This window comes from Onychostruthus taczanowskii, unplaced genomic scaffold, assembly GCF_017590055.1.
Source record: "Onychostruthus taczanowskii isolate IOZ18803 unplaced genomic scaffold, ASM1759005v1 scaffold4, whole genome shotgun sequence".
Taxonomy (NCBI): Eukaryota; Metazoa; Chordata; class Aves; order Passeriformes; family Passeridae; genus Onychostruthus; species Onychostruthus taczanowskii.
The window spans coordinates 21,032,148-21,057,093 of NW_024501459.1; the positions used below are offsets into that span (position 1 = coordinate 21,032,148).

The 24,946-nt window shown below is 35.6% G+C and overlaps 1 protein-coding gene across 7 annotated transcripts in view; it reads left to right on the forward strand.

Moving 5' to 3' along the window:
• VPS13B (vacuolar protein sorting 13 homolog B) overlaps nucleotides 1–24,946 on the forward strand; it is a 429,942-nt gene that overhangs the window by 181,593 nt on the left and 223,403 nt on the right. For 6 of the 7 annotated variants that reach the window (XM_041413097.1, XM_041413101.1, XM_041413099.1 and 3 more), the window contains 2 exons: nucleotides 13,048–13,157; nucleotides 21,613–21,760. In XM_041413097.1, the coding sequence (XP_041269031.1) occupies nucleotides 13,048–13,157; nucleotides 21,613–21,760 (258 nt within the window). The remainder of the gene's footprint in view (nucleotides 1–13,047; nucleotides 13,158–21,612; nucleotides 21,761–24,946) is intronic. The other variant, XM_041413100.1, reaches the window with a different exon arrangement.

Below are 24,946 nucleotides of genomic sequence, written 5' to 3' on the forward strand. Positions count from 1 at the left end.
GCTTAGAAAATTAGTATTCTGAAGACAACATGATATATTGTCAGCCATCTGCAGTAATATTTGCTTTGTAAATAAACTCAGTGTTCTTATAATGCCTGTGCAGATGTTTTATACAGTTTTCTTAACACTTCTTTTGCTAAAAATCTTAAGTGAGGTTTGCAAAATCCTAAAGCTGCAGTGTTCAGCTTACTGCCAAAATTATACAAAAGGTTACATGTTTCTGTTTATTTGTAACATCTCTTGCAGAAGACACTGTAAAAATGTGAAAGCTGGTTTCACTTAAAAATCAGTTTTTCAGGACAACATATTTAAAAACTCCCACTGTGATCTAAATGTATGACAGCAGCTTTCTACACTTCTACTAGTTAAGATACGCTGTTTTGTAATTTTCATTACCTGTGAGTTTCCAGTGCCCATATTGAGAAGTTCATAAACTTTTTAAACACAATGATAATTTTACACTAGACAGTGTTGGTGATATTTTGAGTGAAGAGAAACATTCACACAAGCCCCAAAATGAAAGTAAAATTCCTATTCTCCATCTAGTTAAGCATGGAATTAAAACACTGACTTAATTAATCACCATTTTGGATTTATTAATCAAAAGGTACGTAATCAATTAAAATTTAACTTCATTTTTTTTTAAAAAAAGCTTAGCATTAGTGTAAGACATTAAAAAAAAGATTTGAAAATAAGTGTGCTTGCATAGTACAGTGAATGTTGTAATATATATTAAGCATTGTAAATAAAATACAGATTTTCTTGAATTCAGAAATATTAGTTAGCGTCTCTTAGATCCACATGAGTGGGAAGATAACCATTTGTAAATCTCAACACCATGTAAGATTGTATATTTCAGCTTAAAGCAAAATGAGGTTATTACACTAGGTGTTTCGGTTTTTTTGGGTGCATCATGTTTAGCACTTCTGAATCTTCATAAACACCTTGACAGCTGAATGAAATTGTATGTTCCAAATTCACAAACATAACGGCAGAGAAGAATAGCTTCTGTCATCTAAACGATTATTTTCTAAAAATAGCAAATGTTAAATAACCACCTCACTGCTGGTATCAATAAACTGCACATACTTGGCTTTGTTTGCAGTTTTGTGCATTAATTTCTGATGTGAAAAAACAAAGTTACTTTTTCTGCTGGCTGTGTTGGAGGCCCACAGTATTGTTTGAAAAGAAAAAAAGCAATTTTTATAATAAACTAGTTTGACAGTCTTAGGATATTCTGAACGTTGTCATTCATTAATTTTTTTTTTAAATGATACTTCAAGAAATTTATACTGCACTGTGCCTTGAAGATTGAAACATCACTTTAACTTAATTCCTTGATTTTTGTTCTCTTTGTATGGACTGTAAAGACATCTTTATTATTTGTCTGTTGGTGATCATGGTGACATTTGTTATATTATTGAAAAAATTCAATAATTGAGAATTTTTATTACATTTACCTGGAAACCTTAATGAATTGAAAGATTATTTCAATTTAATAGTTTAAAAATACTTCAAACTACTCCAAAAAGCCCTCAGCCATAAAGGTAGGATGACCAGCAGCCCCCTGCAGTATTACTTGTGTTGGTGCTTTTTGTTGGTTCCTTACTTTTCTGACATTTTTAACATTATTTGCTTAATCTTTGTGAAAGAGCTGTGGTGAGCTTTCCTCTCACCTAAGATTTTTTTAAAATCTGTATCTGCAGCACTCATAGTCACCATCACCTCTTTCTATAGTCTGAATTACTGTACATTTCTAGTAACACAAATACTAGTTTAGGAAATTACTGAATAATTAGAGAATATCTGATATAAATTCCTCATTATGGTCAGTAAATGTTATGGTATTCTAGAAGGGGATTGAATTGATACCACTAAAGTCATGATTTTGTATTTAGTGCAGGCATGACTGAATCTGGGATTAATAAATAATGGTCTATTTTTAGATTTTATATATTTACCAGAAGATTGTGCAAAGAAAAGCTATTTTGTATATTTACCAGAAGATTGTGCAAAGAAAAGCTATTTTTTCTGATGAGTTTACTAGCATCCCAGATGAATGCTAGAGAATTAACAGAAAAAACTGTGAATGAGGAATCCAGATTGTGCTCTGTGAACTGAATATGTTCATGGGTAAATTCAATTTACAGAATTTAGAGAATTTCACAATATGCAAAAACAGCAATTTTTTTCTTGGTATTTATGCTGTGTGGGCATTTTCCAGCTAATAGTGCCCTGTACATCTTGAAAAGAACCTCCAATATGTCATGTAGTTACCTTGAAATCTTCTTTCTGAAATCTCTTGGAACTACAACACATTCTCAAGACTTTCTGAAGATGGCTCCCCTGTTGTAGGTGTGAATAGAATTATTTACACATTTGAGATGTTATTTCTTGCCTGTTTGTGTCTTGGTACAATCATTTCAGTTTGTGGAGATGCTCATCTGTCCTCTCACCTTTCTTACATATAGGTTTCATAAGTTGATTAAGGCTTTTTTGGTTTTACATGACAGGTGTCAAGTCCTTCAAAGTGGCACTGTAAGTCTCAAATTATCTTTAATGGACTTGTGGCATTTCATTCAAATTTGGAAGTTAATGTGGTATTAATAACTGTCCCTCTAAAAGTAAATGGCTTTATTTATGTAAACTGAGTGTGCATTTGATGAAATAGCTTTTTGTCTACTGTAATTCACAAATACTTTTGAAAGCATTGCCTGCACAGACAGTGACTGTAAAAAGGACCAGCATTGGCTGTCCTTTAGAAAATTTGCCAAATTTATGTTCATAGTACCTTAGACTTGTATATCTTTCTCACCGAGTAACCAAGCACCACAAATTTTATCTTTTTCAAGGTTTTTATTTTAAAGACATTTACTTTCAACTTGAGCTCTGTGTATGAAGTTTCTGTTGAAGTTCATGTATTAAAAAAAGGAAAATAAAAAAGGTAATGGCTGAACCGCCTGTGTAACTTTACCTGCCTTGCAGTGTCATGACTTCAGCAGTATAACACACAGAGGCTATTTTTATCCAGGCTCATTGTTGGCAGTTATATGCTATTTATTTCAACCTTGAATCACTGTTACAGAACATGAAGTCTTGAGCAATAGAAAGGAATACATGAATTAATTAGGGCTTTCTATTTAGAATATATATATAGTTTTTTGTTCTTCCTTTACTTACATTGCTGCTACAGAAATGCATAACTTTATGTGGAATTTCTACTGTAAATCTTGCATGCCTTTCTAAGTTACTTTCATTTTCCTCTGCCTCTCTGACTGTGGGTGCGTTGTTTTAATTGAGCACCTCAGAAATTATGTGAAATCATCTCTGTGTTTTCTGTTGCCTCTGAGAAGCTGTAATGTTTAAATAAAAAGAAAGCAGAAACCACAGCTGTATATTATTCAAATTACTTTTAAAAGGAGGCACATGAGGCATCTACTGCTGAAAAGATTCCAGCTTTATAACTTAAAGTGCAAGACCAGTGGTATCCATAGTCACAACACTACAAATGTTCAACTGCTAAAGGAGGAATGAAAATAGCTCCCTTGGGGCCCTGTTGCCATAGGGGAAGAATCCTGTTGCAATTCCCAAAAGCATGCTGCAGTGAGAAATTGCAAAATATAGTTTTGGCAGATGATAGTGAGGTGTTTATAAATGCAGAAGCTGAACTGTATTAAGAAACTTCTTGGCAGTTTTCAGAGAATTTGCTAGTTTTAGTTTAAAATCCATATTTAAAAAAATATATAACTGAATGTTCTATTGAAAATCACTTAGAAGGAGATATATTGAGGTATTTCTCATTTTAACTAGATCAGTAGCTCCCAGTCCTCTTAAAATGTTGTGTCACAGTTAAAGAAAAGGTGTGGTAGCACTCTGCAAATCCAGTCATAGTGAGAGCGAGGATGCAACTCTGTTACTACTGTGGTAGCATATGGGTGCACAGTTAACTTCCTAAAGGTCATAGATATAATAATTTGTAAATTTAGTAAGCTTTGCTCTGCTGTTTTTCATAGTAGAAAACTTGAGAGGCATTCTCACGGCTTAGGTAGGAGCAATGCATTTGGCTCATGACTGATACTATTCTCTGCATTAATAGAGGTGATGGTATGTGGTCCTCTCTTCCCTGCTGGCTCATGGGTGATATCAAGTATTTCAGCAAATACCTATTTCCCATGATTTCAGAGCCTTGGAGCAAACCTCAGCTATTTTCTGCCTATTATATCTTACACAGATCTATAGTCTATATATAGAATTATAGGTTTTGTAAGACTAATTCTTTCAAACCCAGCCTATTTAAGATAGCTTTGAGACTTCTTTGCTGTCAAAGTATTATTCCCCTCATGGACTTGCAAAAGGTCTTTTTCCATTGACACATGTTTTCTCAGTGGCTTGCCTGTCCATGGCCTTTTGGCCTTCAGCTGAGGCTCTCTGTGCAGAAGTTTGTGTGGACTTTGGAGGGTTTTTTTAATCAACTGTTCGGCAGAATTGTCTGCAGTGATTAGAACTTGTTTGTTGCGTATGTGGAGACTCTGATATCTTCATCAGTAACGGCTGTGTAACCGGCTTGTAAAGTGCAGCTTCTGGAAAACTTACAGAATTACATTCACACTTAGCTAGAATACTGCAGTGATAAAAACCTACAGATAACAATGCCTTCAGAAGAGGTTCTGACATTGCAGCTTGTCTCTGAGTTCCACATCCAGGTGGTTTGGACCTGGAGGTTTTCAGAACCCATTTGCTTTGGAGTTGACGATAGTAAATAGGCAATCCTTTAAAAATGATGAAAAGAAAATTGTTTAACCAGTATGTGTGTATACTTTTTTATTTCTGTACTTTCTGCTCTGGGATTTGGAGAATGTATAATGCATTTGGCACAGAGCATAGACTGAATCTGGGAGGATAAATACTGAATAAATGATATTGTGAAACAGAAGTTTTCAGGTTTGAAGGCTTAAAACTGACCCTTTTGGCTGATGGGAGCTGGATGCAGTGTTCTGAGTATCTGTACACAATGCATTTATGCAGTGGCATGGTTGATATTTTCTGTTTTGTTGCTTGTTCCTTCCTTCCTGCTGAACATTGATCTAATGCTTTTCTAGAATAAACAGAAATGTTGTTTTCTTAGGCAAAGCAGTCAGCTCAGTTATAATTTACATGTGAAGTTAAAATATGAGACACCAATAGCAGTAGGAGAAGTGTGTTTTTCTGTATTGAATCAGGTGAGATATTTGGGAGTTTCTGGGTCAGCAGTGTTTGTGATTACTCTGGATAACTCAGCAGAGCTGGTCACCACATTGATGTCTCGTAGTGGCTTGGGCAGCTCAGGTCCCTGCAGGGCTCTGCTTTCTTCCATAGTGAAAATTACCATGTTTGCCTGTCACTGTTGCTTTTCTCCTAAATAATTTACCCTTTATCAGACCAGTGACGGGACTTGAGGAAAGGGCATGAAGCTGAGGCAGGGGAGGTTTAGGCTGGATTTCAGGAAAATGTGGCCATGGAACAGGCTCCCCAGGGAAATGGTCAGAGCACCAATCCTGACAGAGTGACACTTCAAGAAGTGACATTTCAAGAAGTGTCTGGGCAACGTTCTCACGCACACGATGTTATTCTTGGGTTATCCTGTGCCAAGTCAGAAGTTGGATTTGAGGATCCTTCCAGCTCAGCATATTCTGTGATTTATCTATTTAATTTTCTCTCTTATCCCTTCTAGGTAGGCTAGTTTCTTTAAAAACCTGTGATTAAACAACTTGTGGAATTTGTGTAGGGAATTCCAGTAAACGACATAACTAAATCTGCTTTGAACTTGTTCTAGGAGAACACCAGGTTTGAGCCGTAGTATTTCTTATTTTAACACTAAATTTTCCACCATTTTTTTCAGAATAGCATGTCATCGAAAAGTAATACTAGAGATTAAATGGAAGAAAGGATTTGTTGCCCGCCTCCTCTGATTCCTAGTTTCAGTCCATTAAATAAAGGAATTAGCAAAATTTTTGATAAATAAAAAGCATCCGTATGAAGATTTTGTTCTAATCTGCTTGAGTGTGTCTGTTTTCAGTATTTCATCCATTCATTGGAAATACTGCATTTTACAAGTGAGACTAAAAATCTTTGTAACATAAAAAAAATAGCCACAACAGCGTTTCAAATGGGACTGAGGAGGTCTCCGGTAGAGCAAATAAAAAATTAGGAAATTGCCTCACAGTTTCTTCAGTGCTCCCAACATTTGTGGGGTGTTGTCTCCTCTTGAATCCATAGGAGTAACTGTAAGTGGTACTGGTTTCATGCAGAAAATGGAAAGAAACAGCCTTGACACTGTAACATGTATCTAAACTCATTTGTCAGAGAGCTCAACAAGCTAAAATTCTCCGACCTTTGTTAGCATTTTGAAAACCTGGCCAGAAATGGTCAAGTCTATGGACTGAGAGTCAGATTGATGATCAAATTTACAATAGTGACTGTTAGGTAGTTTTACAGTGGGACTCCAGGAGGAAGAGACAAAGGGACCAGATTTTGGTAGAAACCTTTGTAAACTACTGGTTGTGTTACTGAGTTTCTGAATACCTGCTTTTGTAGCAATGTGTCCATTAACAGCTTCCAGTCAGTTTGGGCCACCCTGCACTGTCTGACTGGAAACACAGCACTCTGGGCAACTCTAACGTTTCATTTCCCCATATTCTTTTATGAATAAAACAAAGTGTTCTAAACACTTCATGTTTTTGAAGGCATTCCAATTTTCTTTACTTGCTGGTTTTAAAGTTTTAAAGTATGTCCTTCCTTTCTGTTTGTTTAGTCCTTTCTGTCAGTTGAATTTAGAGTTCCTCATTTTCCTTTTATTTACAGAATAGTGAGTATGATGGTTAAATATATAAACAACCTAGAAGTGAACAGGAGGAAATCATACTTGAGAGAGATATTCTTGCAGTAGAAACGTAGAATTAAGGAAGAGATGATATGCAGCTCAGCATAGGAATATTGCCATTACATTTTCATAGACATGACTCAGTAATCATTTAAATAAAGCTGATATTTCTGTGTACTACAGCTGCCTACACATTTTCTTTTTTTCTTGGTCTTTACTGCCTATTAAACTGTTTCTCCGAACCCACACACCATATTCTCTAAGGGAAATTAAAGTTTTGATCAAATTATTTTGGAAAAAAAAGAAGCCTTTCAAGATAACTTGTTTTTGTTTCAAAAACATGCAGCACACAAATTAAATATGAATATGCTAGCATTTTTGTGAAAACTTCCATCTCAGCATGTCACAAAGTTTTTCCTCAGTAACAAGGACAAAATGCTAAATGGACTAAGTTCCATTTTTAATATCAGAGATGACGTGAAATAACTGAAGGTTGTTGTCCATACATTGATTTGATATGGCTTTCTACAGATTGATTTGCATCAATGTGACTTCTTGTACATTGAAAAATGATGCCTTACATACAGCACTTTGTGTTAAATAGTGTATCCAGCAGTTTTGTTTTGCCTCATTATGTTACATCTTTGAGTATACTTCTATGTCATAATTCTGTAATTCAGCATTTGTGAACATTTGTATATGTATATTGATAAAGACAGGATACTTCTGTCTTTAAAAATATGATGATGGCTTATCAGAATATTCAATTAAAATTAGACTTGTCTGATTTAGTTATGATTAACGCAGGAAAGACTCATACATTAAATTTTTTCTGTTAGCTACAGTAGGCTAATATATAGCCATTTAGCTGTGGCATAAAACTTTAACATCTGAATTCTATCTGTGGGTCCTGCTGTGGGATTTAATAACTGCAGTTCTCTGCCTCACTTTCTCTATTTTTTAAATAAAAATAATTATGTTGACCCCCTTTTTTTTAATGGTTTTCTGATATAAACCTCAATATGAATTAGAAGGTCATGATAGCAGTAGAAGAATGTTCTTAATGAATGTTTCTGAATATCAAAGCTTTTTCAATTAAAAAAAAAAAAAGGATGGTGAAGAATGGTGTTAAAATCTTGTGGGGTATGTATTTTTGGGCAAAGAATAACTTATATGAGAGAGCTGTGTTTGATATTGCAGACCAAAGTGCCTTAGCTAATGGGAAAGTCTTAACCCACTACTTTTGCTTTAGTGAAAATTCTAATATTGGTCTAAGCTACTAAAATAATTGGTTTCAGAGTTATTTTAAGCACTTGGTAAATGTAAAACTCTGTGCAAGTACAGTAGACTTGGAGGTTTTTTCTGAGATAAAATTGGGATAACATTTACATCTGTAGGCATTCAAGTCAGCCTTGAATAGAGAGACATGCAGACATATACTTCAGTAGTTAGACAAAATTTATTAACTTACTGTAGCAGCTATAATGTAAAAATAATTTTTCACAGTCACATAAACTTTGATGTGGGTTGAAGTGTCTGTTTCCCTTGTGTGACTCAGCAGTTCAGGATGAAATGCAGGACAGTGCCTCTTAGATAAGCTGATTATTTTGCAAGACAGTCATATTGGCTTTGCCCTTGATATGCCAAAGTAGACCAAAGTTGTATGATTAATTTTTGTGCAGTGTAACTGCAATTTTTAACCCTTCAGCTCTCATTCTTCATTTTGGGATGTTATTGAAAATGGCTGTGGTGCCACAGGATGACTAATTGGTAAAGCCTATTTGGAATGTGGGCAAGTGAGCCATACTGGCAGTAAGCAGAGTAGTGAAGAGGAGTCTTTTTCCCTTAGTTGACTCTTACGCTAAAATTAAACAGACTTAGATATTTCCACAGTTAGGGATTTACAATGCATCTGCTTTGAGTCAGATAGCAGAAAGAATTAGTTACTTACATACTTGTATAAAATAGAACTCTTCACTTGGCTGTAATGTGCAAATCTGCATTTTTATAGTATGCCATAGTGAAAATGCCCTTCAAAACAGTGAGAAAAAAAAGTAAAAATTATATTTCTTCTCTCGGATATCATTTAAAATAATTAGGTACTAAATGAATGATGCTAACTCTACCTGTTAGCATCTACATATCATTCATGTGTCCTGAGAGATCTAGGAGTCATGAATGCTCAATGCTAAAATAATTCATGGAGCAGTTTATACAGCAAGATGGTGTAATATTTTTTAAGTTACTTACTAAAAATATACAAAGCTTGTCAGAACTAGGTTTTATTGTAGGTCACTCCATTTGTTCATATTTGTGATCCCTCCCTTACAGAAAATGTACATCAACTCAAACTTCAGTTTCCCATAGAGGTTTTGCAGTTTATTTTAGAGGGGGATTTCTGAAATGTGTTACTGGAAGTTTTTACTGGAAATAACATTAAGGTATGCTTCAATACTGCATACACACAGAGCAGAATTTGGAAGAAATTCTGCTAGGGTGGTGGTGGTCCTTTACTGTGGCAAAAATTCATTTTCAGGCACATAAATGGCAAGACTATTGTCTGCTCTTCCTAGTATTTTTTTCTCCACATTATTTGGAATGACTCAGTAATGCAGTTTACTCATTCACAAGATTTGTGCAGCTCCAAAAAGTGGGTTTTTTTGCCAAGGATTGCCACCTTCCTTCTCCTTCCCAAAGTGCATTCACTTACACATTCTTTTTTACTGTCCTGCTTCTTTCATTCTTTTCTTGTTTCTCTTTGATACTTGAGGCTCATTCCTGTTCTTTTGTGATGACTGAACATTCCTCAGCTCCACAGCTCTACTGCTGGACTCTGTCTTATTTCACCCATCCTGCCTTTCCCTCTGGCCTCTGTTCTTTGCAGCGGTGTTCCCAGGGCGGGTGTCCTCTCCCACCTCACCAGAAGTGTGCTCCGTTACCTGTTTTCCCCACTTTTTTCCCCGAGTTTCTATGGAGGGAGCCCCAGGCTGGTGACCCCTCTCCTCCCTGCTCCTCCAGCAGCCTGTGCTCAGCACAAGTGGGAGGAGGTGGCAGCAGGGCCAGCCCAAGCAGGAGGCCCCAGTTATCTTCTGCAGGCCCCTCTCCCCTGGGAAGAAAAGTGCTGTTGTTGCAGCTGTCATCATCCAAGGAGATTCTGCAGAAAGCTCATCCACAGGGTGAAGAGTGCCAAGCGTCACTGTGCTCTGCTGCCTTCCCTTCGTCATCCTCCTCTGCCTGACTGCAGCCTCCCTGTCTTCTGTTCCTTCAGGAGAGGGTGGGAACTTGTAAAGGAAGGAAATTATTTGCCCAAGCTGAGCCTGGCAAATGACACCATGACTCAGGAAATTCTCAAACATTAAAGATTACACGGTGTTGGGTCCAATACTTATTTTTCAAATCTGTTACTAGATAGATGTAATAGATAACTCTGGCCAGAACTGAGATCTGGAAAGGAAACTCTAGTATGCTATGGGACTAAGGTCTGCTTTTTTTTCTGAAATGTAAATTTAATTAAAAGGAAAAAAGAGGAGGGGAAGAAAGTTCTCCACAATCTTAATGAATTCCAGGGAACTCGAGCATTGCATTTTGATGGAGACAGAATGGCATTTTTTTTTTTTATTTTAGGCATGTGAGGAGTCTGCCACCAGCTTCAAGCTTGATCCTCAAATTAATAAGAACTTCCTTAAAAACTTGGGAGGATTCTTATTTCTTGACATGAAAACAGGAGGCAAATCTGAGAGACTTTTTTTAATTGATATTGTTTTGAGGAAAGCTGTTACACGGAAAACAACTTTACATAGGTGATTAAACTGCCCTTAAATATAGTGGCTGAGTAGCAAACACAGCAGTAAATTCAGTAATTTAGTGTGACAGAAGTGGCTTAGTAGGAAGCTGAAGTTACCTGACAGTCAAACTGAAAGGCAAATAATGTAACTGCTTATCTGAGTACTTCTGCCGGGTTTTTTTTGTTTGCTTGTTTTATTTTATTTTTTTAATATGCCAGGCACAAGCTATCAAAAGACAACTGGAAGAATGTTTGCTATTTGTGCTGCCTTACTGTAGAATTTTATGGGATTGTACTAGTGTTGACTTCATTCAAGGGAAAGGAGAGTTTCAGTTCAAAGCTTGACTTACTTGTATTGAACTTCTTAGTTGTAGCTATTTTTTTCAGTAATCAAGAATCTCTGTTAAGTTACTAGAATGATGTGCTGCAGTATCACTGTATTTTTCTTTTCAGGAGTCTGCTAGAAATGTGGGGTTTTTTGACTTTGCCTGTAGGCTGCCTTTGTGCTGCACTCATTGGGAGGTCTGTCTCCCACTTTCTGTATCACATGTATATTGAACCTTTCATTAAGTATTGTTGACAACAGGCGGTGTCTCTTAAAGATGCAGGAGTCTTTTACATTGGCATATAAATATCTTATAAAAGATAATGATTGTAACATTTATTTTATCAATCCTCTGTCACCTTTTGCTTCCTTTTTCTAGTTTCCTGCACATCCTGCCACAAGGCATATTCACTGCTCTTACTTGCATGTTACCCATTTATACTTGACATTGGCTTTTCCTTTAACTGCAGATTTATTTCTAAGGTTTATTACTGACATTTAAAACCTTCAGCTCACATGGACTAGTCTGTGTATAGGAGTTCCTCACAGTGTGTGTTCCAACTCCAAGCCTGTGCTAGGCAGATGATTTATCTTTGTGTGTTTCCTGACTGCCATTTTCCCATTGTGCTCATCAGGCTTTGCTTGTGTCACCCCAGGTTGGTGGGTCTTCTGCCATTTGGAATTCAGCTGGCTTTAAAATTTTGTTATATACAATAAACTCATAACTTATATTTTTTTAATTAATTTCCCATTTACAGTTTTGCTGATGTGTCTTTTGAGGCACATGTTTTTACTGTTTTTTGGAAAGTACATTGAATTGTCTGTCAAGCTTTCTGAATGTATTTGAATTTATTATTAAATTCAGATTGCTGCATAATTACATTGTATACCACAGAGTAAATGTAGTGTACATTGCTTTAGGAACTATGATTCTTGGTATTACAGAACTACTGTAATTCTGTGGAATTTGGTGATGGGATCTTCCAGTAACCAGGATTTCTGTTTTAAATTTATTTTGTTACTTTTTTCATTATTTCATGTATTAATGTGTAGTAAAATTGCAAAGCTTATGTGAAAAGATAAGTGCCTACTACTAGTTGCTACCTTTGTATTCCATTAACCCATTTGCTTCTGATTTGTACAGTTCTGTAATTATGTTCTGCTGCAATAGAGACATTATCTGTACTATTAGAAAAAAAGCCTCAGAAATGTATAATCAGATTTTTAATGCAGGTTTAATGGAGATAGTGCTTCATAATTAGGGTTTTAGTGTGCATGGTTTGATGTATTTCTGGGTACTGACGTATTTTTTCTCCTGTTTTGAGCCTTAACATTTTCCATGTGATGTTTTCTTCACAAACATAAGAAAACTAAAATTTTACTTTTAAGAAATAAAGTAGCCCCTGTCTTGTAATCCTAGGTCCTAGAAAGTGAGATTTGAAGAAAATAAGGTATATTTTAAAGCTCAGAAAAATCCTAAGAGCTCACAGTATGGAAGCTGCCAGCGTTGTCTGTTAAAAAATTTGCCTTATTTTGCCTAACTCATCCTCTAAAGAATATTCATGACCATGTTTACATGAAAAATGTTTGTCCTGAGCTTTGGGCAGAGCTAGTGTAAAGTAGGCCTGTCTTTATTAAAAGAACTCACTGTCCTAGACCATGGGGTTTTTTTAATTGAGGTTGTGGGGAGTCATGCATTATATTCTTCCATTTCTGTCAAGGATCTTACTGACTCATTTTTTGCAGAGTGTTAATGTTGGCTGAGAATTTGAGGGATGGTGTTGTGTGTATTCTGTTGCATAAGCAATTTTGTGAAAACAAGTACTTTTCTTGACAAAAAGTTGTAATAAGCAAATCAATATGCAAGCTGCTGCATATTTTGATGTGTACATATAGTGCTGGTAAGTTTCTAACTTTGAATATGTTATTGAAGTTTATTCTTTAAGTATTATTATTTATTATATATGTAGTCCAAACCAAATAAAAGTCTGCATTAAAGATGCAAGAAAAAACTGAATACATACAAGGAGATTCTTGAGCAGGTAGTTAATTTTTTTTTCTCTTTTCTATGGTGTGCAGGTGCTGTTCTCTTGTCCAGTGTGCAGGGATTAGCAATTAATGTTGATCCAGTCCTGTATACGTGGCTTATCTACCAGCCTCAGAAACGAGTCAGCAGACACATTCAGCAGGTATGTATTTTAGGAGGAAAAGGGATGGGGAGTGGGGAAACTTTCACTTCTATGTATGCCAAGTAGTTCATTTTTCCAAGTATTTGTAGTTTGTTACCGCTTCCTTGTGATTTGTTGCACATACTGTTGATCTTATTTTGAATTATTTAAAATGTTAAGTTGGCATATTAAAATTTTATTTTCACAACTTTTTCATTTTTAATTAAAAAAACAAAGAAGATGTGTTTGCAGTCACCTTCTAGGATTATTAATTTGCAACTATTCTTAACTACTGAGACCTCATAAGCCTTGAGTCTGAATAGTACATCATATTTTAAAATTTGTGATGGTCTATCAAATAATTGCATAACTGGTTATAAAGTCAGCACTCTTAATAAACCACATTTTAATATGAGATGAGCCATCCAGTTCATAACTTGACAGAAGTGAGTGCTGTAGCAGACTCTGTGTATGATGTCAAAATACATATTTGCATACGATGTGCTTGACAAAGATAGGAGCAGCTGGGGCCGGGGGTCTGCAGTGGTTCCCCTGACATTTCCCTAATTTTCATGCCACATATTCCTGACCTGAAAAGAGCACTGGTTTTCCCTTAAACTAAACTTACTTATAGCTCTTGTTTGGCAGAATTTCCTAGAACTTAAATGTGCTATGGCTGCTCAAACTGTTCATGTCACCGGTGATGTTCTGTCTCACTTATCAGCGGTAGGTTATTAAGTGAGAAATGTATAAATCTTAATATTTGTCTCATAACTATAGAACACTATGCACATCAGAGAAGTTTCATTCTGGGCCCCTGAAGTGAGAGGATAAACATGACTTGTAAACATTTATTTCTCGTGTCCAAATTACCTTGTTAGGTAGTAATTGTCAGACATTAATTTGAGTCCCATTAATCTCATTCTGCACCAGCATCTGAAAAACTTCACTGTGACAGTGAAGCTTTATTATTGTTTTAATAAATTTACTCTGGTTTTAAATGTATTGAGTTAGTCTTCTTTCCTGCATCATAACTGGAGCAGCACATTTCCTGGTGTATGTCTTTTGCAAAACAAACCATTTATCTACTTTTTATTGTTACGCAGCCTTCCAAAATGTAATCAATCCTGTTTATCCTGCTTATTTTAAGTGTTTGTATTAAAGTCTGTCTCTAACATCAGTGTATTTAATCAGCTGTTAGTCAGTGCTTTCTTTTGATACTGGGTGAGTAGACGGGTTAAGTGACTAGGAGACTTGTTTGTCCCTGGTTTTGATCATCCGTGGCAAAATTTTTAGCCAAATTTTGTTTAAGTATTTATTTTGTAATTCGTGTCATTACCTCATACAGCCTTCTAAATTTTTCCATCATCTATTTCAGATTAAAATTTTTCTATCACGGTACTAATGTTATTAGCATTTAAAATGTCTTAGCAATTTGAAATTATTTAAAATATGAGTTTATAAACTCAACTGTCAATGTCATAGCATTTGCATCATTAACATGACTGTGGTAATGAACTGCATGTAATAGTACAAATTAAATTGTCTGTAGCAGTCATGAAGAAACTTTATTTGAAAAGAAAACTATACCTGTAATAAATTACGCTTAACCACAGACTCTTTTCTTTATATAATGCTGTAATTATCCTAGCGTAAGAATTCTAGTCAAAGTTAGGCCTTGTGACTTATTTTTGGAAAAATTCAGCTTGTTACCATAATCTAACTAGTATAACAAAAAAAAAAAAAAATAAATAAAACCTCTATAAAACGTTCCTAATTTTTGAACATTTAACAGCTGTAAGATACAATGCTTTCAAGCAAGAGGTGTGGTCAAAATGTTATTGATTGGTAAAGTTCTTATATTCCTCTGCTCTAATTGTCAGTCTTACACAATTGCAACAGAAAAACAGAAGAAAATACTTTATTTAGAAGTTTTTTATATGATTCAGAAAGCCTAAATATGAAGACATTTTAAGTTTTAAAACAATGCTTTTGCTCTGTCATTTTTAGTAAGTCAAAGTTGTCAGTTCTGTCTGAAAACACAGAGTTAGAAAACCTTTCAGTATATTTGGCCCTGGGTACACATTAAACTCGTAATGTTAGTACTTGATAAAATAAGTTAAATGAAAGTATTTATTCATTTATCTCTCAGTACAACTATAGTCATGTAAACTTCTGCATTCATACAGGATGAGGCTGGGATTGCCTGGCTCCCCTCAGGGATGGGACATCTTTACATATGAAACTTCTTCATTTTTGTTTGCCTTTTAACTGTATTTCTGGGATTTTGAGTTTAGGTTTATAGTGCCAATTTGGTAGTACACATATTTTACATCTGCTGAAATATTCACCGTGTCTGTTGGAACTGGTTTTAACTGAAAGCATGACAAGTTAGAAATATGGAACATAATAAGCTGCATTTTTACAAGACTCATAACATTTAAAAGTCTCTTTGGCCTTCGTGACATTTTATTCAGCTGGAACAGAACAGTGACTGACTGCCATGCTGGGGTGTGGGGAACCTGCATCCCAGTGAGGATCACCCTCTTCATTTATTGCTGTTGGACATTTATTACTGCTAGGCAAAGCTCTCTTTGCACCTTGCTGCCCAGCAGCTAAGAATTGTACAGCTGGTGTGATAGCCAAGGCCATGATGTTGGTATTCATTTCTAACAATGCTTTAGTCTGTATGGATTGTTTTTGTACAATGAGCTGTAAGTGTAGCGACACTCAGTGTGGGAGCAGTTTGTGCACCAGTTGCTTATCTGCCTAAACCCCTTGTGTTTCTTTAGTCTGCATGCCCTGATGAGAAGGTAAATTCTTTATAAATGCTTATGAAAGGTTAATTTGATCAGAATTTAGCAAAGATACCACTATGGAGTGACTTCTTGTACTCATGCTGTTTATCTTGTTAACAATGACTCCCAAATGAAAAGCAAAGCAAAGCCAAATTTAGAGGCCTTGTTTTCAGCAATTTAATATTTTATTTTGACTTTTTTTGGAAGATTTTTTCTGGTGAGTCTTGTGGCAGCAAGGCCTTGTTTCTAGTAATTTTTAGGTATTCTTTAATGTTTTATTATGATTATTTTTAAAGACTTTTTCAGTTGTGGCTTGTTTAATTTTTGTAAACCAATGCTGGTTTTTGTATATTTGCTCTCTTGTAAAAGCCCTTTCTTAGCTTTGCAAGATAAATATTTGAAGAGTTTCTTTTCCTTGATAAGAAGCCTTAGCTATACTTTGATATGGGACAGTCACTATGTGTGATACTTTTTGCAATAAATTTGTAAATCAGTGTGTGTCATCTGTCTCAAACGCACATTAATGTAAAGCCATTGTAACTTGTCAATACTTATCTTACATTATTGATTTCTGTGAGCTAAAATGAGTAATTTTAGGGAAAGGCAATTATCAAAAATATGTACTCACAGATGCCTAATATAGTTCTGTATTGCTCATATTTCTGTCCATTTGTTTGACTGCTCCATACATGTGCATGTTACTCCCTAATTTAAAGAGCATTTCAGTAACAGAGTAGATCTAAACCCAGGAGGTCAGGGTGAACATTCTTAGCCATATATAGAAACAGGCAAGAGAAAGACATTGCACTTCCTCCAGATACATCATGCTTTAAAACACTGGAATGTAATTTCAGAATCCTGATTTCTCCTTCTTTTCTTGAACATCTGTTTCATGGAAGACTGTGTATCCCAATTCAAACCCAAGAATTTTTCCTCAGCTGTGTAGGTGGATTAAAAAATCAGTCATTCACAATTCAATTTAATCAAGTGGTTTTTTCTTCAACTCTGTTTTTTCTCTGCTCATTTTCTCTTTACCATTATCTTAGGAATTTTACTGTGTTATGAAATCCTTCCGCTGCTTTATGGAAAGTTCATCATGAACTGAGGGTAATACCAATCTTGATATTCTGCTTTGGGTGGTACTTTGTTCAGAAGTCTGCATCAGAGATCTCCCTGGAATTTTTGACTAAGATGAAATAATTTTATCATCATGACTTGATCAGTAGACTCTTGTAGAACAAGTAGATCTTTTAAATTGTTCTGTCTTAGAATGACTTTTGGAATATTGCACATCCTTGATGCTTTAAGAGCCAAATGTGTCTGATAATAAGTGGCATTGAACAAATGACAGACTGTAAGAGGACGTTTCAGAACGCAAATTTAGGATTATTCCATGTTGCAGCAAAGCTGGCTCTTGAGGGAAGAGCTATATTGCTTCGCTTTTCTCTTTTACCTTGAAAAAATAGCTGGAAATGCTTTGATAAAACAAGCATGTTCCTATAGTAAACATAATTATCTTCTTGGTGTGTAGAGATTTCTCAAATTATAATAGATTTTGATTTCTGATATTGCTTGCAGGTCAGAAGCACTGTGTTTATCCCTATCAGGATCTGTCACCTCTTACCCGATGGAAGGCATTTAAGTTCCTGAAGGATATAGAAATGAAGTTACTACCTGCTTAAGGAATTAAAACTACATGGAACTCAAACATTATATCTTCTGCTTTCAGAGGCCCCTTGGAACTTCTGATGGAATGCTTTCATCAGTTGGTGAAAATTAGGTGTTTCTTGGCTGACATCAGTCCATCACATAAATTTGGAAACATTACAGCTAATCAGCAGAATCTATTATCTCAGCAGAACACTTTTCCAGTAGCTGAAGTGCCTACCTGAAGCAGTCATAGAATTTAATCTGAATTAGCAAGTCCACCTGCCAGGAAGGAAGGTGGTTTTGTGCACCCGAGGGGTGAAGCAGGTATTTTTATTTAGCATTTAATTTTAATTAATGCATTTTCATTCATTCATTTAATTTTAATTGGAAACTAGGTCTAATGCTTTGCTTTATTTGAACTCTCTGAAACAATTTAGGTATACCAGTAATCTTAGAAATCAAAACAATTAAATGTAACTCAGTAGACAAGCAGTGATTGCATTTTCATGTCATTAGAACTTGTTGCAAGGTAGACAGGGAGGATCCTCCTTGCTGTCACAGCTCCTTCTGGAACAGTTTGGACAGTCTTGTAAGCAAACGTCAATATTCTTCTCTGAGCTAGACAGTGATTGCATGACAGTGATCTCAGATGTTCAATAAACACCATGTGTTGAGCAGAGCTGCCATCCATCCCCACTCCAAAGACTTGGTTGGTTTTTCTTCCTGCTTGCTGGCTGCAAGCTGCTGCAGGTGTAACCATTGTTCTGTGTGAGTGCAGCATCGTCCCTGCGGGATAACTGCGTTCTGTGCCACCTCAAGGACAGCCATTCATGGCTGGCCTCAAGCTTTAGAATTTGACATTTCACAAGCCAGTGATAATATTTAGGTTCCTATCTCAGAATATTCTTTTGCCTTTGGTTTGTTATCAGGGAGGTGACTGTGTAGGCATCCCTTGAATGAAAGTTATTCGCCTGTTCAGTTGTTCAAGTTTTCTGTAAAACTAATATCTCATGCTCCAAGATCTGCCTACAGTCTCTTCAGCCTCACATTTGTGGGAAATTGTAATTCAGAAATAAAATATTTGGTTACAAAAAAATCCCCAGGAAAATGAACTATTAATTCACCTAAGGCAAATTAGTCCTCTTTATAGGTATTTTAGGTTCAGTTAGTCGGCATGTGTCCGCACAAATCAGGAAATACTTGGCCTGTTGTATTTTTGGCAGGCTGTTTTTTAGCTGTTACTTCTCTGAACCTTTCTCTGGTTTTAGATCTTTATCATTTCCAAAGTCATGTTGACCATGTAGTATGAAGAAAAAAAGATTAAGAATTGGTATCTGTTGATCTATTTGCATGCTTAAATGGCATATATATGTGTGTGTTTTGTGTACACATACTTAACATGGTATGTAATGTGTCAGATTGTTTGTGCCAATAAAGATTAAATTTAGAAAAGGATTGCTTTTCTGTAGTTTTTCACCCACTGCTTAAAAACCTAATTTTAATAATTACATTTGAAAAGTAGTAACCTTTCTTCTTTTGAAATACATGAATTGTTATTATTTTAGTATTCTGTATATAATTTCCAAAAAACATTATTGATAAAACGGTCAGTATTCTAGAGCAAAATCTGATTTTGACTTTGTGTCAACAAAACAGTCTCATATAAAAGCTGCTGTAGTTCCAGAACTTTGTTACACATTCTGTATCTTCTATAACACTACCAATTAGTAACCATAAAGCTTAATCCCAAGTAGGTGTATTTAAGCTTTACTACATCCTAATTTATAACTGGCTTTTTGGATTCTTGTGATGAAATGCTTATGATTACATTAGCCTGCAGTGTCTTCTTTCCCATCAGATCTGCCTTCTCTTACAGCTGTGGGGCTCTTGTCATCTGCTATTTCCCAAGCCACAGTTTCCTCATCAGTTTGTGGCTAAACCCCAAATCTTGATGATCCTTTTCCATCTAGTTCAATGCTGATCTTTCATCTTCTGGATTCTTTTAACCAGAAATCTTATGCCAAAAACCTGACAAGATTGTACTGGGTGTCATCAGTGCAACATCAGGCTTGATTTCAGTGAGCAAAGATAAAACAGCTGTTTCATTGTCCAGATCAGCACTCAATATTTAGTCATAATTTTTTCCAGCTTTATCTGGCTGTGATAGCCTTGATGTTTTTCACTCTTTGACTAGTAATGTAACTTATTATATTTTGCTGATCCATTTCTTCAGTGGCTCAGAAATAGATACAGCTTCTTCAGGCAGTATTTCCATCCTATTGTCTTTTGTACTGTCCTGTATTGTCTGCATTCATTCTTCAGAAATTCTTGCTTCACTTTGGCCAGTCAGTGTTCTTGCAGTGTTGCATCCAGAATTGCCAAATCATGGCTCAACAGTTGCTGTCGTGAGAAAGCTGCAGATTGCTATGCCTTATAAGAGTTTTATCAGATAAATGGCAGGAATTTGAGAATAAGTAATGTAAAATGTCTGATGAAAGTTTAAAACTTCAGATCCTCTCTCTGTATGCAAGTGGGAAGTATTTCTGTGGTGTAAAGGTTGTCTTTTCAAGGCTGATGGGGATTTTTGTTGTTGTTGTAACTAGAGGGTATACCGAGCTGGCATGTTACTGTATTCCAGGAAAACTTTTTAGTGCTTTTGGAGACAAAGCTAATGACTGTGCATTAAGAGGGAGGAGGAGAGATGAGAGTTCTGTTTGTCATTGAAATTAGTATTTTTCTATTAACTTTGCATACCACTGTACATATAAATGGATTGTTTTCACTGGAGTAGGATTAAATAGTTAATTGTCTTACTTTAATTTACTTTTATAGTGGAAAATAGTGAAGGCGTTTGGAGCCATTCTCCTTCAATTAAATGATTTTTCTGTTTGTTTTGGGGTTTTGTATGTGTGCACATATTGCACACTGCTTGATTCAGTGATCTGTTTTCTATTGGAGAAAATTTACAAGCGCATTGCCCGCCTCACACGAATTTGTTTCCCACAGAGATTCCTAATGCAATGTGTGAGGTTTCTCATTACACAGCTATATGGATTACATTTTCACTCCAATACGAACAAAATTAAATTACACAAAAATTAAGATGCGTGTAATCCTAATGTCTGATCTTTTGAAAAAAACTTTGTCATCTTTAAATGATAACCGTCTGCAAAATCAGTGGTAGAAGTATTCTGCTTTTGTTAACTGGGATGCATCTGCAATTTACATAGCAGCTGATGTTACAGCAAAATGTTAGGAACCAACTGGATAGCAACACTGAGATTGAATTGGTTTTGATAATTTTGTCTTTTCTTGCTTGCATTAATAAAAGAGTAACAACAAAGCCAATAGACTATTCATTTGTTCCAGAATCCATGTGGATTAATACACATCACTCTTATCTAAGCTTAAAATAAGGATGCAGTCCTTCAGACTTTGTTTTCATGCCTACAGGTTTGTATTTTTGTATATGTCAGCAGTTTCACATTTTGAGCAGGTTCTCATTTATTGATATGCTTGAAAGTCACAACAGTTCACAATCAGCAATCACAATCAGTTAAATCTCGAATTTTAAATGTTAGGCAGAAGCACAATAATATAGAAATATCAATACATCCTATATTTTGAAGTTTAATGAAAGTTAATAAGTGTCTTTGGGTCTTCATATCTGGCTAAAATTTTCTAGTTTCCATTAAACGTTTAGATAATAATTTTACTTTGGTCATCAGCGAGGTTTATTCCTGTGGGTTTTGATTGGTTAACAACCATGGTACTCTAAAGTTAGTTTTATATCACTTCTTTGTTTTCATAGAGCTTTTCCTCAGACTAACAAGAATTACAAGTGCAAATCTGAATGTAGCATTTCATTTCAATTTGTTTTCAAAATATTTGTGCTCCAATCAGTGTTTCAGGTTGTCTTCTATACATTTCCAAATATGTAGTTTAAAACATGTTTCTCGTGACAGTGTCATAATTCTACATTATCATGTTTTGAGTTTTAGTGGTTCATAAGGTATTTCTTTTTCTAGCAGTCTGTAGGAGCTGTTCCACTTGGTGTGTCAGTAACTCGAAAGAAAGAGGATGAAGCATCAGTTGGAAGTGCACCTTTGGCAAGACAGCAGTCAAATCAAGCCTCTGAGTATGCCAGCAGTCCCGTCAAAACAAAAACAGTAACAGGTATATCATTTATTGAAACTATCCATTCTGCATTTGCAACCTCCCTCACTAACATGCCACCACAACATACCAGCATCAGCTGTGCAAGTGCTATGGAACAACTTCTCAGCTTTAGAAAAATTAAAACTTTTAAAATTAAAAATAATAAAATGTATAGTTTTCAAATACATGTTTATATTTATTCCCATTTTCGTTTAGTCTGTTTTGTCAAATGAGATATTTCAATAGAATATCTGCTATTCACCTTGATATTTAGTCCATAATTTGTTCAGACTTCACATTGTGATTGATCTCTAATTTCAGTCAGTCTGTTTACATTGCTCAAATTCTGGCATCTGTGGAAGTCAAGATTTGTGCACAAACAGTTAAAATTTACTGTTTTCAAAATCACTCACCATAGAAAGTGCATTTTTTTCGCACTTCTACTTATGGAGTTCAAGAAATTATTTATTTTAGGAGTATTTTCTGGCCACTTAAGAGTCTGAAGTGAAACTTCATTACCACTGATCAAGATAATATGGTTTTCTTGGAATTTGTAGTGTATTTATTCATATGGTACTGTCTGCAAGAAGTAAAGTAGGTGATCATCCAAAAAAAATTACCCTCCAGCTGAGACTTTTAGTGATCATTCTGAAATGCACTGAACAAATTCTTTTTCTTTTGCATTGATGTTTATTTCCAGATTATCATGAAGCACTTCAGGATGTTATATGCTGAAACTAAGATTACAGTCTTGTTCATTAATGGTAGTTAAATGCTATTTCTTGTTTAAAAGGGGCTAACCCATAAAATCTGTTTGCTGAATATTACTGGGTTGTCATGTTTGCTGGGAGTCAGACAGCAGGTTAATTTCGAGGACTTCCATTTAATTCATAAATATCCTTAATTTTTGCCATTTATCCATTTATTTTTACAATTCATTTATGCATTTATTTTTGCCTGTGATGAAATGACTGTACCAAGCATTTTCTTCTTTTAACTGTATTTGTCATCTGTTCTGCTTTATCAGCATCACAAATGGTATGATTTGTTTCTTCTTGACATTAGTTCTACCTGTGCCTGCAAAGCACAAAGGTCTGTTTCACTAGAAAAACTTTCATTATTTTGAATATTTGACATTCAAATCCAGCTATTTGCATAAACTATTCTAGTTCTAGAATAGTTTTTCTTAATTTATTTAACCAGTTTATAAAAAGTAGGCATGTAGTTCACAGAAACAGTTTTGTATTTGGCTTTTGAAAACTGTCTGGTACCTGCTCAGCATAGTAGCCCTTTTAGTTCTTCAGTGTTTGTTATTCTTCACTTTGAGTATTATCTTTTCTGATCACACTAGAATATTCTACTAAATGAAAACATTATTGTTCAAAGTCTAGAAATGCCATGGATACCAGTTTTGCTTTTTGGGGGGACTTTGTGTGTGAGAGAAATAATAAAATGAAATTATAAAGCATAAAAAATGTCATAAAAGCAAAAGAGGGGTTTCTGTGCATCTCAGCTTCTTCTTCCTTTTTAGTTTGTCAATATCAAGATCTGTTTTCAGTTACACATTGCTGCAAAAATGGATAGTTCATTTGTAGATTTCATTTGTTATCTGCCACTTACTTTAGCCACTCAGTTTATCCAATTAATTAAGCCTAGATGCTGAGGATTTTTTGAAATCAAGTAGATATTTGATTTCTCTATAAACAGTTTTGCAGCATGGAGTTCAATACTTTGAAATGAGAGGTGATGGGGCTAATTCTCTCAAGAGATAACATTGACTAAGAATTTTCTTTTTTTGAATTAAAGGCAATCTTCTAAGAGACTATTGAATTTGGTTTCATTAATTTTCAACTGTTAAAATTGTTAAAAAATACTACTATTTTTTCCAAGTGAAGCTACATATGCATATCAGAGGGTCTGCTGGGTTTCTTTTTAAGAGGCAGTGTGCCTGACATTACTAGGTTGAAGGACAGTCTGTTGTCATGGTTTAGCCCAGCCAGCAGAGCAGCCACTCACTCACTTCCCCAGTAACAGGATAGTGGAGAGGCTTGGAAGGGTAAAAGGGAAACTCAGGGTTGAGAGAAAGAGAATTTAATAGGGAAACCAAAAGTCATGCAGGCAGACAAAGCAAAGCAAGGAATTAATTCAGTGCTTCCCATGGGCAGGGGGGTGTTCAGCCACCTCCAGGAGAGCAGGGCCCCATCACGTGTAACAGTTACCTGGGAAGATGAACCCTCCAGGAGAGCAGGGCCCCATCAGGTGTAACAGTTACCTGGGAAGATGAAATCTATCACTCCAAATGTCTCCTCTTCCTGCTTCTCCCAACTGTAGCTACTGTGCATGATGTCACATGGTCTGGACTATCCCTTTGGTCAGTTTGGGTCACCTGTCCTGGCCCTGTCTCCTCCCAACCTCCCATGCCCTCCCATCTTCCTCACCAGAGTGGCAGTACGAGAAGCAGAAAAGGCCTTGGCTCTGTGTAAGCCCTGCTCAGCAATAGCAAAAACATCTCAGTATTATCAACTCTGTCTGTGGCCCTTTACTAGCCACTGTGAAGAAAAGTAACTCTACCCCAGCCTAAACCAGCACACTTGTATTTTAAAATGTTTATGGATTTGTTATACTCTGGAGATAAAATGGTGGGTATATTATAGCTTAAATATTTGATATTTATATGCAAAAATTGTGAGCAAAAATGAAAAGTTAATGTCAAAGAGCAAATGCCTTGCATAATAATGAAATTGATTGAAGAGATGCTCTCTTCTTCAGTGGAGCACACAGATTTCCCTTATTTAAAAAGAGTCATGTCCTGCTGCATTGCCATGCAATTTCAGTCTCCTGAAATTTCATGTGATGTTGGAAACTTTTCCTTTATAGTGTTCTTATGCCGGGTTTGTCAATATTGGCTTTGTAGTGGAAAATTCAGGGGACAGTAGAAGTTAACACGTTTCGTGTCACCAAAATAAAAGGTCGCTGATTACAAAGCCACCAGTTACAGAGGTTAGAAAAGGTTGGATGGATGCAAATTAGAAAGGAGAAATCTCATTCTCAGAGAAGTTTCAGTGGATTCTTTCTTTGAAAATTTGTTTCTTTACAGTAGTATAATGTCTTGGAAGATGATGAATGAGTGACCATAGTTCATGAAACTAAAGATAGAGTGCCTGTGATTCTTCTTCTTTCTATTTTTTCTGAGTCCCTCACTCC